Below are 15,341 nucleotides of genomic sequence, written 5' to 3'. Positions count from 1 at the left end.
TCCCACTGCTAAGTTACAAATACTAAAGCTATGCTAACATAGAGCTGTGCGATATGACCAAAACCTCATCTCCCGATATAAGACATCTATCGTCCGATAACGATATAAATCACAAAAATGTAACATTTGCTGTAAATTCTGTGAATCTCGGGCAGCTCGACTTGCGTGAAGTGTTTCCAGCTGTGCGTCATGTAGCTGGAGTCGAGTGTTTTAACCGATGCATGAAACGATACATTTTTAGACATAAGTTGTAACGGCCGCCGTTTTCTTTGTGAGTATTTATTACACGGCGTGCTGCGGGGGAAAGCCTGTTCTAACGTTTGCGTCTAAGCTTTATTTTTTAACACCTGGCGGCTCTTTTTTACTTCTCATCCGTAAATAATCTACTCTTTCACGTGATTCAGTTTATTTTGAAAAGTCTCAACAGGATCTTGCGCTTTATTGTGAAAGGTTTATGTGGAACATAAACAAGCGGACACGCGATGGTTTTACTGTTGTTGTTGCTAACCACAACGCATAAATACAGGTGCTTGTCCGTCCGTAGTGTGGTTATATTAAATATAAGAGAAAGAGAGAACTTTACTACAGTGACATCAGAACCATGAAAAAAATATTACCGTAAACAGTTTATTTTGCGACACCACGAAACAAACGATAGCGTAAAATGCAACATAGACGTTTTTATATCGTCATCCATATATATGGTTATATCGAACAGCCCTGTGCTAACACACACCTGTGATAAAGCTCTCGGCACACATCTTGCAGTTATTCATTCAACAGATCATTGGAGAATTTTATGCATGCTACACATTTACATAGTCTGCCACTTTCTGAACACGTTACAACAATATCACTTACAGTTGCAGAATAATCAAGGAGGGAAGAGTCCTATTCATCTTACAATAACTCGCTCAAATTAAGTGAGCTTTTCAGAACAAACTATTCTTTCAAAAATTTCTAACGGCAGACTCTACGGCTAGCTGCTTGATTTTATACACCTGTGGACCTGAAAACACTGGTATTCAAAGACAGAGATGTTCTGTCCACATGGAATACATAAAAACACACAAACACAGCCATTCCTTCCATTTTATCAAAGTGTTTAAATTGTTTGTGTCACCACACACCTGCAGTCTTCCAATAGCCACGAGGCAGTACTTTCCAGTCTGACCCGCCTCTGTGTCTTCTTCTGGTATAGTCATACCTGAGCACAAGAGAAAGGAAAAGAGCAAGGTGTGAAACATAAAGTGTGTTTTTTGTCGAGCACAGACAGATCCTTCTGTGGGAAGTGTTTACTCAGGAGAAGAGATTTTTCAGTGAAACAGATTAGCTCTGAAGGCTTAGAAGTGGTGACATTAAGCCCTTTCTGCCAACAGTCATCATGGGAAATGTCAACTCTCTGCCAACTTAAAGTGATGTGCTGCAGATATTGGTTGAGACTTAGTATACTGTGAGTAGGGCTGGGCGATATGACCCAAAATTCATATCTCGATATTTTTTAGCTGGATGGCGATATAAGATATATATCTCGATTTTTTTTTTTACGCCATAAAGTAAGAACAAAAAGAGAGTTCTTAGTCAAAGCTGTGTCCCAGATGTCACACAGGCACTTTTATTAACATACAGCACAGATGTACATGAAAAATTACTCAAAATTAAATTATGAGCATTCATTAAATAATCATGCTCCATAAATAAAAGAAAACAAGGTTGTTTTTGTGCTAAACGAAGAGCTCACAATTGTGCAGTCAAAATATAAACTAAAAGACGCTGAGCGTAATAACAAAGACAGATTTCACAGCTGCTCTGTTCCCAAGTTTTGCTGTGTGACTGACAGCCTGGAGTTTGAAATCCGCTTCATAACCACGTCTCTTACAGGTGCCATTTATGGTCCTTATACACACACAGTACGGTAATATTACGTTGATGCACAGTACGTATCACTCCGCGAAGCTCCTCGGTAGCCGTAATGCGCCGACAATCTATCAAGCGGTGCAGCTCCGTAGCTTACCAAAGTCGTACTCAAACATTTTGACAGATTGCTGAGCGCCGTGTTCCACATAAAATCGGTTCGCGGCCATCAAGCACAACCAGAATTCATACATAAGGCGCGCTGTCAACTTTTGAGAGAATGAAAGGATTTTAGGGTTAGCGCTGTTAGCTCGTTAGCGCGGTTAGCTCGTTAGCATGTTTAGCTCGTTAGCACGTTGACGCCGTCCAGCCCCACGCATGGGGCGATGCGCAGTAACTCGTTAACGGAGATTTGCCGTGTCCGTCTTGTCGCTGCCTGCACGTGAAGCGATGGGGGAGGAGGGAGAGTTGTCTTCAGTGAAGGCAAGGCGGAGTAACGTTGCGTAGAGACAAAAGTGGACGAAAGAGAGGCAAACTTGCGGCTCCACAACTATAATTATAACGTAACATAGACTATATCGATATAAAGGATATTGTCACATCTTATATCTCGTATAAAAATATATCGATATGTTTTAAAAACTCGATATATCGCCCAGCTCTAACTGTGAGTGCAGTCTCATATGTTTTACTGAAACATGGTTGAATCATCGCCCGACTTCAATGTGGATCTAACTGGTTTCACCCTTATATTGTATGGTAATGCCAAAGATTGTCTGCAACTAAACTCCCAGTCAGGAAATGGACACCTGATGCTGCTGAAGCTCTGAGGGCGCCTGCTCTGAGCGTGCTAGTGGAAACAGATAGATTGACATGAACCTCTGTAGACACACAATCATACCCACAAAGACTGTATGCTGTTTCCACAATAACAAACTAGTGACATGAAGGCAATTTTCAACCAGAAAAGGGTAACGTTTAGAGATGGATGGGGAATCTGTGCCATCTCTGGCTTCAACAAAAAGAAAAGAGCCATTTAAGGAGCTGATGGACTCAACCAGTTCTTCAACGGATTTGACTATATGGTCACACCCAGTCCCACTGCTTCTCCTCCTCCTTGCATTTCTAATATGGATCAGGTACTTCCCCTCTCACACCTGTGCCTCTTTTACGTCACAGAGGCATGGGTGAGACTGGAGCTAGGAAGCCTAAGCTCTGGGAAGGCTGATGGCCCAGAGGGTGTGTTCAAAGCTGCTTGAGGACTGTGCTTCCCCCCCTAACTGTGTCTACTTCTCAACAGGATCTTCAATCTGAGTCGACACTGTGGAAGCATCCTGTATTCTGCCAGTACCAGTGTCCACTTGAACTGAACGACTACAGATCAGTGGCCCTTACACGGCACATCATGAAATCCTTCCTCATCTGGGGGCATTTGGAGCTGATGTGAGAGTTATGTTCTTTGATTTTAGTGCTTTTAATACCATCCAACTAAATATGCTCAAAAACAAGCACACAGACACGGGACTGTATTCCTCTGTTTCCTGGATTACAGATTAGCTGACAGGAAAGCCATAGTTTGTCAGGTTGGCTAACTGTGTTTCACCCACTAAAACCTTTGGTTTTTAATCCTCATACAAAGAGCAGAGGAGCTACGTCAGACAAAATTCAAGCAGTGAGAAGTAATCTACTGGCTGACATCCAGTCCATCATTAACCATGAACCCCAAAATGCCCAGACTGGATCAAGGAAGCCCTTTCAGCTTTTCTAACGCATGCACTTTGTGATAGCCAGTTATGGGCATTCGCTATAATATCCTGGATCAGCCAGCGCTACCATTGTTCACTACTATTTTGCTGTGTCAGCACATTTTAAATATTCTCCGATGCTTTGACCCCAATCATAACTAACCAATCATAAAATGACCTTTAAAACATTGTTTTCCATTTCTGCAAACGCCACATGTTTGGATGGGCTGAGATGTTTTGAGTGAAATCTGTTCAAGTGAAGCCTTTCATGTCACGTCATAATTCCAGTTAAAAACAGAAGTTAGACCACAAAAAGGCAAAAATAAAGAAGTTAAATCAATTCCTCTTTCATTTTTGCCAGAAGTCACTGATGAATGAACTTTGTACTGTGGGATGAAGCTAAAATACCTTTGACTAAACGACAGCAGGAAATACAAATGCACAGACAGACAAAAATCCAAGTTCCAAATAAGACGATGACTTCATCGTCATCTGTGGCTACATTTCTCAATGTTCAGCCAACACCAAATGCACGCTCATTAAAGTGGAACTGTGCGTGTCTGGATTTTTCATAGCGTGTCTCTGTTATCCATCTGAAGTTTATAAGCGTCTGTATGTTGCTTGATACCCGATGTATTGTGTCCAGAACATTCCAAAGGAGTATTTTTAGCTCAAGGAAGAGAGACCATATGTCCCTGATTGCAAAACACATGTGGAATTATTCCAGTGTGGCCTGAGAACCCCGGGAGGAATTTTGTTGTTTTTATTTGGTGTTGCTCAGTCTCATCGCTCTACTTTGTCACGTCATCAATTTAGACACCTGGTCTGAGACCACGGCAGCATACCACGCACGTGCGTGTTACATTGTAAATATGGGCTTTTCCCCTCATGATAACATACGGTAACACAGCTGTAAGAAATCTGATTTATGAACAAATTTCATATAAATCATACACGGAGTTCGACCAACATTTGGGAGAAGCAGATTTGTTTTTAGCTGGATTGATTTTTTTAAACTCCTATATAAACTTTTGTGTCTTTGTCAATCTTCCTTTGCCTCTTAAAAATTACCGCTGGCTTACAAAAGTTCAAATAAATGGTAAAAAAAGGCAGCTCCTAGATAAAATAGCTGGGCGACAGTTATTTTATCTGTAAGAGGCATTTGCTTAAAACTGGGGGTCCAAAGAAAGTGGTTCATCTTCAGTTTGAAAAATGTTTGCCAACACTTTACCCAACCGTTTATATAAAAGATGGACACAGCCATGTCAGCCTTCAGGTGAACACTTTCACTTTTGCCGTCTTGGTATTTTGAAACTAGTTGCAAGGAATGAGCAGTGGTTCTCTTTTAATCCTCACTCGGCATCGGATCCAAACCTTCTGGCATCACCAGTGGTAGCTCCTCCACGGTAGGTCCGTAAATGCCATGTACATGTAAAGACCAGTCATCTGAAAGACGTGCACCTCAAAGGTTTTCTGTTTTCAGACTTTATATTTTTACATTTTGTGTGTGTGTGTCATGTTGAGGAGAAGGCCCTTCTGTTTTTGTTTCCCCGCTGCTATTAAAGCTTAGCAATATTAGCTACGACTATCACTGGATCCTCTCAGGGGAACACTGAGTTTAAAGACATCACTTGCCCAGCTGCAGTTAGCAATCTTCAAAGAGATGGTTAACACTCCTCCTTCATCTTTGGCAGTTTTCAGAGAGCCGGGGTTACATGGTGGGCACTTCAGACAAAGATCCATCCGAAAACATAATGTACAAAATTAACTTCATGATGTATTCAATAAGGCTTGACATTAGTGAAGACCATCAACTTATAACAGCAGTGTTTACGCGTTTACAGTCAGGACACCAAAGACAGTTTTCAAATTCACACTTTGACACAGTCTGATTTCATTTGAAACCAGATGACTTGCCCTTTGCTGTCTGTTAGAATGAAGGTTTCGACATGAAGCACTTCATGTTATAAAGACAATTCACACTATGGGGCCCTGCTCTCAAAAGCTGACACAGAAGTAACACTGTGTGTTTTGGATTTAAGAAAGAAGTGCTTAAAAGTAGAGTTTTTAAAACATGTCTAGTGCCATCTTGTGCCAGTACAGCGCGTGACATCATTGGCTGGTTGTGGGCAACCAACCAAGGTGCAATCTCCTCAACAATCGAACCAAAGCGGTCAAGTGTCTTTTGATGAAAGACATGAAAGAACATATGATTGCCTTTATGGGGACGATCTCTGAGGCAGGGCATGCTGAACCAGCCCCACCACCCACTGGTGAACAACAGTGCTGGTATTTTCCAATCTTTGGAGTTTATTACCTGCGTAAACCAGGCCAAGTACAAGTAGTGCTCAACTCCAGCGCATGATGCTGTCTCCCTTAATAACATCCTGTTGAGTGGAACCAACTTAAATACACTTTGGCACTTTTAAACTGACAGTTTTACCTTTTTTGTCTTCCGACAGGAGAAGCCTTTGACCTGTGGGGGTATTTTTTCCACAGTCAAGCACAGCAGCACAAACAGCATATTTGATCTTTCGGGATTTGCGACCCCAATAGCAGTACAGCACCAAGCGATATTCAGGGAGCTGTGCACTGAGCATTTCGAATGGGCCCCAACACCAACTAAAAACGTGACACAGTGAAAGAAAAAAACCTCAAAAGATTATGTCCTCAGAACAAAGTTAAGAAATGTTCTCATTTACACCGAGGAGAACATAAAACAAAACTCATATATTCCCTCAGTTGCGGTCCACGTATGCTCCAGTGCAATTAATACATAAATAAGGCTCAAACATGGATCTGATGATGGATCTGCAGCTTCACTGCATATTCAGTGTGGTAGATGAGATGCAGCTGTTTGTTCATCCACCACCTGCCACTGGGCAAGTGCTAACAGAAATGGTTATGGACCGAGTTGGTAATGAGGGTCATTTACTTTAATCAGCCGTGTATATCTGACATTTTTGACTGTGCTTAATGGTTTCACTAACTGGTTTTACTTTGCGGTTTACTGGCCTTACTTTTTGACTGTCTTTTACAGCTGTTGCCTGTTGTGGTATCAGCGTCGCTCTTAATTTTTGCCATACAGAATTATGCAGTTGAAAATATCTGGAACTTTAAGGTCTTGAACAGGTAAACAGTGAACAGTGGAAGGATGGGACTGCTTCCGTTTGTAAAACACCATCAGTAGTAAGAGCTGACTGAAGCTGTAAAGTTTCTGTTTCGGTGTAAGTAAATGTTACTACTTCTGATCAACAATGTCTTTTGAGCCTTGGTATGTGTTTGCAGGGTTCCATAATAAGTAACGCTACTGCTCATCTCACTCGTGTCTGCAGCCACATACAGCATACCCAAGCCTTTGTGGACATGATGCTGATCCTCATGTTTTCATGTGTTTCAACTTAATCTGAAGTGGCTCTAACTCTGTGCCAACCACAGGATTGGCTCAGTCCTACTCTCACTGTCGTTGGACTTTTGTGTTGTCTGTCAGAACACAGACAGAATGATTTGTACTGACTTTATATTGGGCATCGCTCATTTCTATCAAAGAAAATCTATTTTAACATTTTGTCCCCCAGTCCAGCTGAGCTGTATAGCACATCTTCCTGAGTATGTATCATTATGGCTGTGACTCACCCAGGTAGAGCAGCTCATCTGCTAATTAAAAGGTCACTTGTTCATTCACCAACAGATGGAAGTACCAGCCCTGTTTCCAGTCTGCATGCCAAAGTATTCCTGGGCAAGATACTGAACCCTGAGTGGCTCCTGATGTGTTCATCAGAGTGTGAATGGGTGAATAACATGCTGTATAAAGCACTTTGAGGGCTAAGGTAAAGTAGAGAAGCACTGCATAAGAACCTTTTACAGTGGGAGTGAGAAAGGGAGGCTGAGACACGCAAGCTTGTTCTCATTGTAAACACCCAACTGTCCGCTGGGAAACCCATCAGCCAAAAGACACAGTACAACACCACTCCAGCTGTCAAAGACTTGAGAAGATGTAATGTTTCCTTTGGACTGTATTTGAACATGAACTTGACAGGAAAAAAAGCCTTTTGTCACAAGACACCAAGAAACTGTTTGAACTCTGTAGATACAGAGATACAGCTAGACTGAAGTCTTGATCCAGAGCTCAGCAGAGGCCACCACCACATCTCACTTACAAGAACTCTCAGTAGAAGTGTGATATGTATGAGTGCGCTCTTGTTTACCTGCAGGGGGCCAGGCTTTGATGTAGCCAGTGCAATGCACCACAGAGTACTGAGCCTCTCCTTCTTTTGAGGGCCCGAGGCCATTCCTGACAAAGGAGGGAAAAACCAAAACATGTTAGCAACACAGACAGCGCTACATTGCAGTTTCATTTTTCCGTTGAAAGAAACAAGTTTTACACTTAAAAATGAATACAACATAATGATGAAATGAGAAGAGAATTTCTGATATAACTTTTTAGTTCCTTAAAAATGTACCCACAACTCGGAGTATCAGGTTGCTTTGGTGGAAATATGATTACACTGTTTATTTAAATCTTTAGTACAAGAAGAACTCGAAGGCTCTGACTGTTAAAATAAAAGCTCCTTTTTAGGAAAATATTTACTGTATAAAGGTTTAGTTGGTAACAGCTACAAAGCTTAGTGTCTATATTCCATTCAACCCCAGAAAAGTCAGGAGTTACGCCTGGATCACAACCATGGCTGCCATTCAAGCCTTAAACATACCTGTATCGCTTTCTCATGTTAGCCAGGCGGTTTAAGGAGATGTGATCCAGAGGAGCACTGCCACATCTACACACAAACACACAACACAGACAACAGTGTTACAGAACTGCAACAGAACAAAGTGTGCACATCTTGAACTACAGATGCCAAAATGAGACAGTTACAGAGTACTCACTACTCACAGAGCTGTCAGACAATTCATCCATTGAAACATTTGTATGCTGATCGTTGACTATTTAAAATATTAAGCATTTGTTTAAACTCAGAGAAACAGGCTGCTTCAAACGTAGCTCATTGTGGAGCCGATTCCCTGCGTAAGTACTTTTTTCTCCAACTGAGTGCAAACCCTTGGCACCAGATTTTGTGAACGCATGTTGTAAGATCACATATTGGAAGACAAAAGTCTTTTCAAGAGTCATCAGTCAAAATTCTGAAGTATTTATATTTCAATACTAAATCAATCTTCAAACCAAGGAAAATTCAATGAATTTAATTTAGTGTTGGAAACATTGGAAACTAATTTGCTGAACAGTATCAAAGGATTGTTGGAGCTGAGGTGTGGAACCAACAGAATACATCACAGTGTCATCAGCATAAAAATGGAAATTGATACTTGTTGATGGCCCAGAACTGATCCCTGGGGAACACCTGCAACCACACCAAGGAAGGTACTGCCTTCAGCCTTCACACATCACATTACCAGCACAATAAAGAAGAAGGAGGACGAAAACAAAACAAAACAGTGCACGGTAAATGGACTGATTCTTATATAGGGAGTTTTTACTGTCCCTCAAAGCCCTGCATACCAGCGTCCCCACCCTTTTTTTGCGCCACGGACCGGTTTATGCCCGACAATATATTCACGGACCGGTACCGGTCCGAGGCCCGGGGGTTGGGGACCACTGCGGTATACAATATGCCTTCAGTCCAGTGGTTTTTATGCTCGCCACGTGGCTTGCGTCTCAAGATGATTTTCAAATCACATTCTGTGTCACGAGACAATCTTTGTGGTGCATCGGCCGGTCGTGCACATCTTAAATTTCATAACTTGGTGCTTTGTGCCGCGGCCGATGCAGCTGGGTTGAAGACACGAGCGTACTATCATGCCAGTTTTTACCACCACTTTAATAGTAATCCTACACAGAAGCTACACTGACACACAAAAAGAGATGTTGCAAACTTGATTTTGTGAAAAGACCCACTTGGCTTTCAGCGTTAACTTTTTCGTATGGCACGATATTGTCTGATTGGCGACACCTATCGTTTAGGAGCGGCTTTATACAGTGCAGCTAATATAGTGCAGCGGATTGACTGCATCTGAGCGATGAAGGCACAGCAGAGAGCAAGAGTGAAGCGACCAATAGCAGCTTCAGTCACCTTTTTAGACTTATTCATGCAAGCACTTTTTCCTATGCTTTCCTAAGGTGTTCTCTAATATCTACACACATTCATACTCCAATGTATCGGAGAGCATCTTGGGGTTAGTATATTGTCCAAGTTAGGGATCGAACCACCAGCGTCCAATCAGTAGACGACCTAATGGACATAATGAAGGTGACACTGCTACCATTTAATAACTAAATCGATATCTGCCTCAAAGGTGTTGCAAATGTGTAAGATATGATCCACAAGTGTAAACTAAGATTTGTGTGTATTTATTCAGCTTTGGATGGAAAATAGTTTGTTAAACAGTTTTACGTGTCGTCACATTGCTTCATATTTCTGTGTGGATTGAAGCACAACTTCATTAGCCTTTAAAAGTTACCTACAAATTATTGTACACGTTTGTAAAGTTCATGCTTTACATCATCTCACACACATTTGCAGCACTTCTGAGGCAAATTTCTCTCCATAGGTTAGTTCTGCAGATGAACGTTACATAAACGAGACTCAATCTAATAAAGGCTCCACAGAAATGTTAGCCTGGTGATCATGCTGCGTTCTCCTTTAGTGCTGTTTCTGCATGTGTCACAGAGGGGATGCATTTCAGTGTTTCCAGCATGCTGTTTGCATTATGAAGAGCCAGAATAGCAACAGGAAAAAAGTCGACAGATTTCTGAGAATATAACACACTGAGCTCCGTGCAACTCTCAGGCCTTTGTGACAGATCCAGACCAAACAAGCTAAGAGCACACTCTGGCAATAACAAAAACAGCATGTTAGGGGAAAAAATGGAAAAGGTGAGGCTTTTCTAAGCTCTCAAAGGAGTCAGTGCTGCTTTCATGTCATTTCTGCCAAAGGGTAATGAGGGCTGTGGGGCAAACCGAGTCACATCCTGACACAGAGAAAAAGACAAATTTAGAAACAAACTGGATTTGCAAAGGGTCTGAAGCGATGGCGTGGAGAGAATATACACAGAGGGAAATCCTAATGAGCTGTATACAGAACATCAGCCACCTGGTAAGAAAACTGTGAGACAACATTTCTAGTAATATTACTTAAGGATAAAAAGGCATATAGCCTGAGCATATGTGGTGTGAAAAAGGTCATTTAAAAATCAGGTATGAGCCATATATTGGATTTTTCTTTCGTGGCATTTAGAAGCCTGGTGAGTGCACTTTCACAGCTGACTAGGTACAAATCTAATGTTACAGAAGAATCAACAAGTCATCACTGTAAAATACCTTATCGACAAAATATACTCACACTTCGAAGACTTGATTTAAACCCACTGTATCCTAATCTTAGTAAAGTCAGGATATGTTAACAACGTGTCAAACTCAAGGCCTGCGGGCCACATCCGGCCCGGCGGACATTTATATCCGGCCCGCGAGATCATTTTATATAGATTTATTATTATTGTTATACATGGCCTGGCGATATGAGGCGCTAATAACACACACAGATCCCATAATGCAGCGCTGCAGCCTCCTTGCTGAACGCTAGGCTACCTGGGAACATTCCCGCGTCAATCAAGTCAAACTTCTGTTATTGTGAAGCTCGCCGCTCACAATGGTGGAGAGAAAAGATTCTGAAAGCAGAGCCTTTCAGCACCGGTGGGAGGCTGAATATATGTTTACAGACATGCTGGTAAACCCATGAGTCTTATTAGTGGAGCTAATGTGGCTGTAATGAAGGAATTTAATTTAAGACGGCACTGCGAGACAAAACGTCAGGATAAGCTGAAAAACCTAAACGCAGAAACTACAGGAAGTAGAATCTGACATTTCAGCAGACGTTTGTCACCAGAGCAAAACCACAAAGTGAAGCTGTTGTGAAAGCAAGTTTTATCGTAGCAGAGGAGCCAAATGAGCCCGGTACCGCTCTGAAGAGCTGCAGGATGAAGCTGTGCGACGTCTTCCGTCCAGACAAAAACGCAGATTTTAGCAAATGTGAGCCTGAGCAGAAACACGATTGCTGATCGGTTTGTGAGACGGCCACTGATTTAAGAACACAGTTGTGTGAAAGAAGCAAAAACGTTATTGCATACTCTCTTACTGTGGATGAAAGTACAGACATGATGGACACTGCACAGCTGGCCATCTTCATCCGTGGAGAGGAAATATTGGACATTAATCGATGCACGGGACAACGACAGGAAAAGACATTTTTTTTAAACGTATGTCAAGGTGAAACTGTCCTGGGACAAACTTGTTGGACTTACAACAGATGGAGCGCCGGTGCTGTGCGGTGAAAAAAGCGGACTAGTCAGCAGGATGCGAGTAAAGATGCAGGAGAACTGTACGCTGAGTTAACAGCACATCACTGCATCACACACCAGGAAACGCTGTGTGGTAAAGTCCTAAAAATGGAGCATGTAATGATCACCGTGATGCGAACTGTAAACTTTATCTGAGCTAAAGGTTTAAATCACCGTCAGTTTGAGTCTTTTATGTGGGAAATGGATTCAGAGTTTGCCCACATTCCTTCATGCAGAGCTCCGCTGGCTGAGTTATGGGAAAGTTCTCAAAACAGTTTTTGAGCTCAGCAAGGAAACCTGTCGGTTCATGGACATGACATGTATGATACGGTGAAGGCGTTTCACGTGAAGCTGTCACAAATGCACCAGTGCAACCTGCCGCACTTTCCCTGTTGCAGTAATGTTGAACCAAGAAGGCGCACTTTGCTGATAAGCTGAGCGCACTGAGTTCACGCGGCACTTTGGTGACTCTGAAGCACAAAAAGAGAACTTCAAGCTGCTTCGCAAACCAATAATAACCAAAGGAATAATATTCCCGTCTGTTTTTATTCATATTTATGTTTAAAAAAACATGTTTTACTGTGTTCAATAAATGTTTTTCTTGTTTGGCCCACGACCTAAAGTGTGCCTTGACTTTTGGCCCCTGTGCAGTTGAGTTTGATAACCCTGATGTAAACCATGTAAAGATATCAGGCCTTCAGGCCTTATTAGCGCATTGTCTGTGTTATTAGCAAATCCCTATATCAATGCCCCACAGTGAATCTCTACCTTATCGTGATAGAGCGGTTTTGTCTGTCCCAGGGATCCCAGGGGCTATGTTGTCATTCAAATTGATCCTGGGTGAGGGACCAGACAAAGAGGGATTCAGAAAAGCCCTATGAATGTAAAATCCAGGGAACAGTTCACCCATCGTGGGATAGGGTTACCAGGGTCCTGCCCTGGAGCTCGGCCTGGGGAGTTTGACCCGAAGGAGAGCACCTGGTGGCCATGCCTTAGCCTACGGGGCGCAGCCAGGCATACCCCGATGCAGCGACATGAGCCCACCCTTCTGTAAGCCCACCACCTGCAAGAGGCACCGTAGGCAGATTAGCATTCAGCGGGAGACTGGGGACATTAAGTGGACCATGTTCAGCACATGAAACTGCTTCACTGAGCTGTGGCAGAAATGTGGCCGGTGCCTGTCGTCGTGGTAACCCTAAAACCAGATGGTGGACACTGGAGATGGAGGGAGCTATCATGCTGAAGGAGGAGTCTGAGGATTCTGTGGGTGGAGCCTGATCCATTGCTAGGAGCCATTCGGTCCTCATACAACCGTTGCAAGAGTTTGGACCACAGACAATAAATCAGACTCATTGCCAGTGGGTGTTGGACGGCCCTTTGTCACTGATTCTGTTCATAATTCTTATGGACAGAATTGCTGTCTATATTTGAAAATCACGCATCTTCTAGATGAGAAACACCATTTGCATGAAGTCTACCTGAGCAACTCCAAGTCCAATGCAATAAAATAAAACCATAAAATATCATTTGCTGGACTGTTCAATTGGAATTGCGTGAGATGCATGACAAAAGGTCAATAAATAAACCTCACAGGATCAAAGGTTTACACTGACAGGCACGACATGTGAACAGACTCCTGATTTTTAGTGGTAAGTATTCATCAAAAGGAGCAGTGGTGGTGCCATAGTTGAAGATGTTAAGGTTGTCAGTGGGAGTGAGCAGGATGGACAACATAACATTAGAGAGGGAAGGTTGGGATAGTTTGGACATATGCAGAAGAGAGATGGTGACTCTACTGGACAAAGGAGACTGAATATGAAGCTGCCAGGCAGGAAAAAAGGGGAAGACCATGGATGTACTGAAAGAGGACGGGTGGTGTGACAGAAGACGATGCTAAAGACAGGGTGAGGTTGTGGCAGATGATTAGCTGTAGTGACCCCTAAAGGGAGTCAGTGGGAGAAGCTGGAAAATTCTCCAACAATGTAAAATGTAACATTTTAAGTAAATGAGGCCATTACTGACTGTAGCTAGGCTGTTCCTACAGCTGTGACTTTGATTGTGAATTATCATTGTAGAGTCTTTACCTTTCAATACAAAGTACCTTGAGGCAACTCTTGTTGCGATTTGGTACTATGTAAATAAAACATAATTAAATCAACACATCATTCATTCATTATTCATTAATTTAAAAAAACAACAACATAAAAATAATTGATAATAAGCCTATTTGAAAAAAATACACATTTTTGAGGTTTGACCATTAACCCTTTAAGACCTACCATAGAACCAAGTCCGCCAGAGCTTATATTATATTTTTACATGCTGTAGAGCCATTTATGGGAGCATTTCAAGTTGCTATACATCAATACAACCACTACAGCCTAAATTTTAATAATATGTCTGCATTAAGTGCATAGTAATTACATAAATTGCAAAAAAGTGCAATAAACTACAAAAAAATTGAAAATCGTTTTTGATTTTTTAACATATATTTCTAGTTAGAGAAATTTAAGAGGCTTATCCCTCAAAACTGTAAATACAAAAAAGTTGCACAAAATAGTTTCCCACCACAGGAAATTTATTTTAAGTGTCTTTATAGTTTTGTTTTTGAAATACACCAATTTTTATACACTGCAGGAAAAACGAAAATAAATAATAATAATAATAATAATAATAATAATAATAATGGATACTTTATTGATCCCCATGGGGAAATTGCTTGTTTTTCTCTGCATTTGACCCATTCACTCAGTGAAGCAGTGGGCAGCCCACTAAGCAGGCGCCCGGGGAGCAGTGTGTAGGGACGGTACCTTGCTCAGGGGTACCTCAGGGTAGCCGTTAAGTGGATTCGAACCGCCGACCTTCCGATCATGGGGCGACCACTTTACCTACTGAGCTATCCCTGCCATATATTATAGTGCAAATTTGCAAAAAAGCAGCATCTGCATCAAAATAAACTATTTCCAGCAGTGCAATATGAGTCCTCAGCAGAAACGACACAGAAAGTCATAAAGTCAAAGATAACTTTTAAAAACACCAGCATAAGCTCATGAGGCCTTGATGGTAAAAAAAACTACATTTCCGCGAAAATGACGTCACTTCTGGTTTCGGGCAGGACATGGCGGACATGCGATAGTTCGCGCTGATGGACGTAGGAAGTGTTACAAGCAGCTGATCGGATCGGCAAAGCGTGTTTCTGGAATATTATGTTTTTGTTGCTGCAAGTGCTTTTTATGCAATTTTTGCAAAGCTGTATGTGGAAGGAGACTGTGACCGAGGACAAGCTGATGGCATAAGATGTAAGTACAACTCCTCCGGTTTCATATGCAAAAAGAATTATTGTGCTAGCTCACGCGGTTGCGGTGCTACCGGGATTTAAAAATAGTTACA

At 42.0% G+C, this 15,341-nt stretch overlaps 1 protein-coding gene across 5 annotated transcripts in view; it reads right to left on the bottom strand.

The window, feature by feature from the left end:
- The window catches only part of arnt2 (aryl-hydrocarbon receptor nuclear translocator 2), a 66,793-nt gene that overhangs the window by 27,766 nt on the left and 23,686 nt on the right, over positions 1 to 15,341 (bottom strand). For all 5 annotated transcript variants that reach the window (XM_026184348.1, XM_026184431.1, XM_026184593.1 and 2 more), the window contains 3 exons: positions 8,312 to 8,377; positions 7,808 to 7,893; positions 1,131 to 1,207 (listed from right to left, as the gene is read on the bottom strand). In XM_026184348.1, the coding sequence (XP_026040133.1) occupies positions 1,131 to 1,207; positions 7,808 to 7,893; positions 8,312 to 8,377 (229 nt within the window). The remainder of the gene's footprint in view (positions 1 to 1,130; positions 1,208 to 7,807; positions 7,894 to 8,311; positions 8,378 to 15,341) is intronic.

Source organism: Astatotilapia calliptera, chromosome 1 (assembly GCF_900246225.1).
Source record: "Astatotilapia calliptera chromosome 1, fAstCal1.2, whole genome shotgun sequence".
Lineage (NCBI taxonomy): Eukaryota > Metazoa > Chordata > Actinopteri > Cichliformes > Cichlidae > Astatotilapia > Astatotilapia calliptera.
This window is presented reverse-complemented; position numbering and strand designations above follow the sequence as displayed.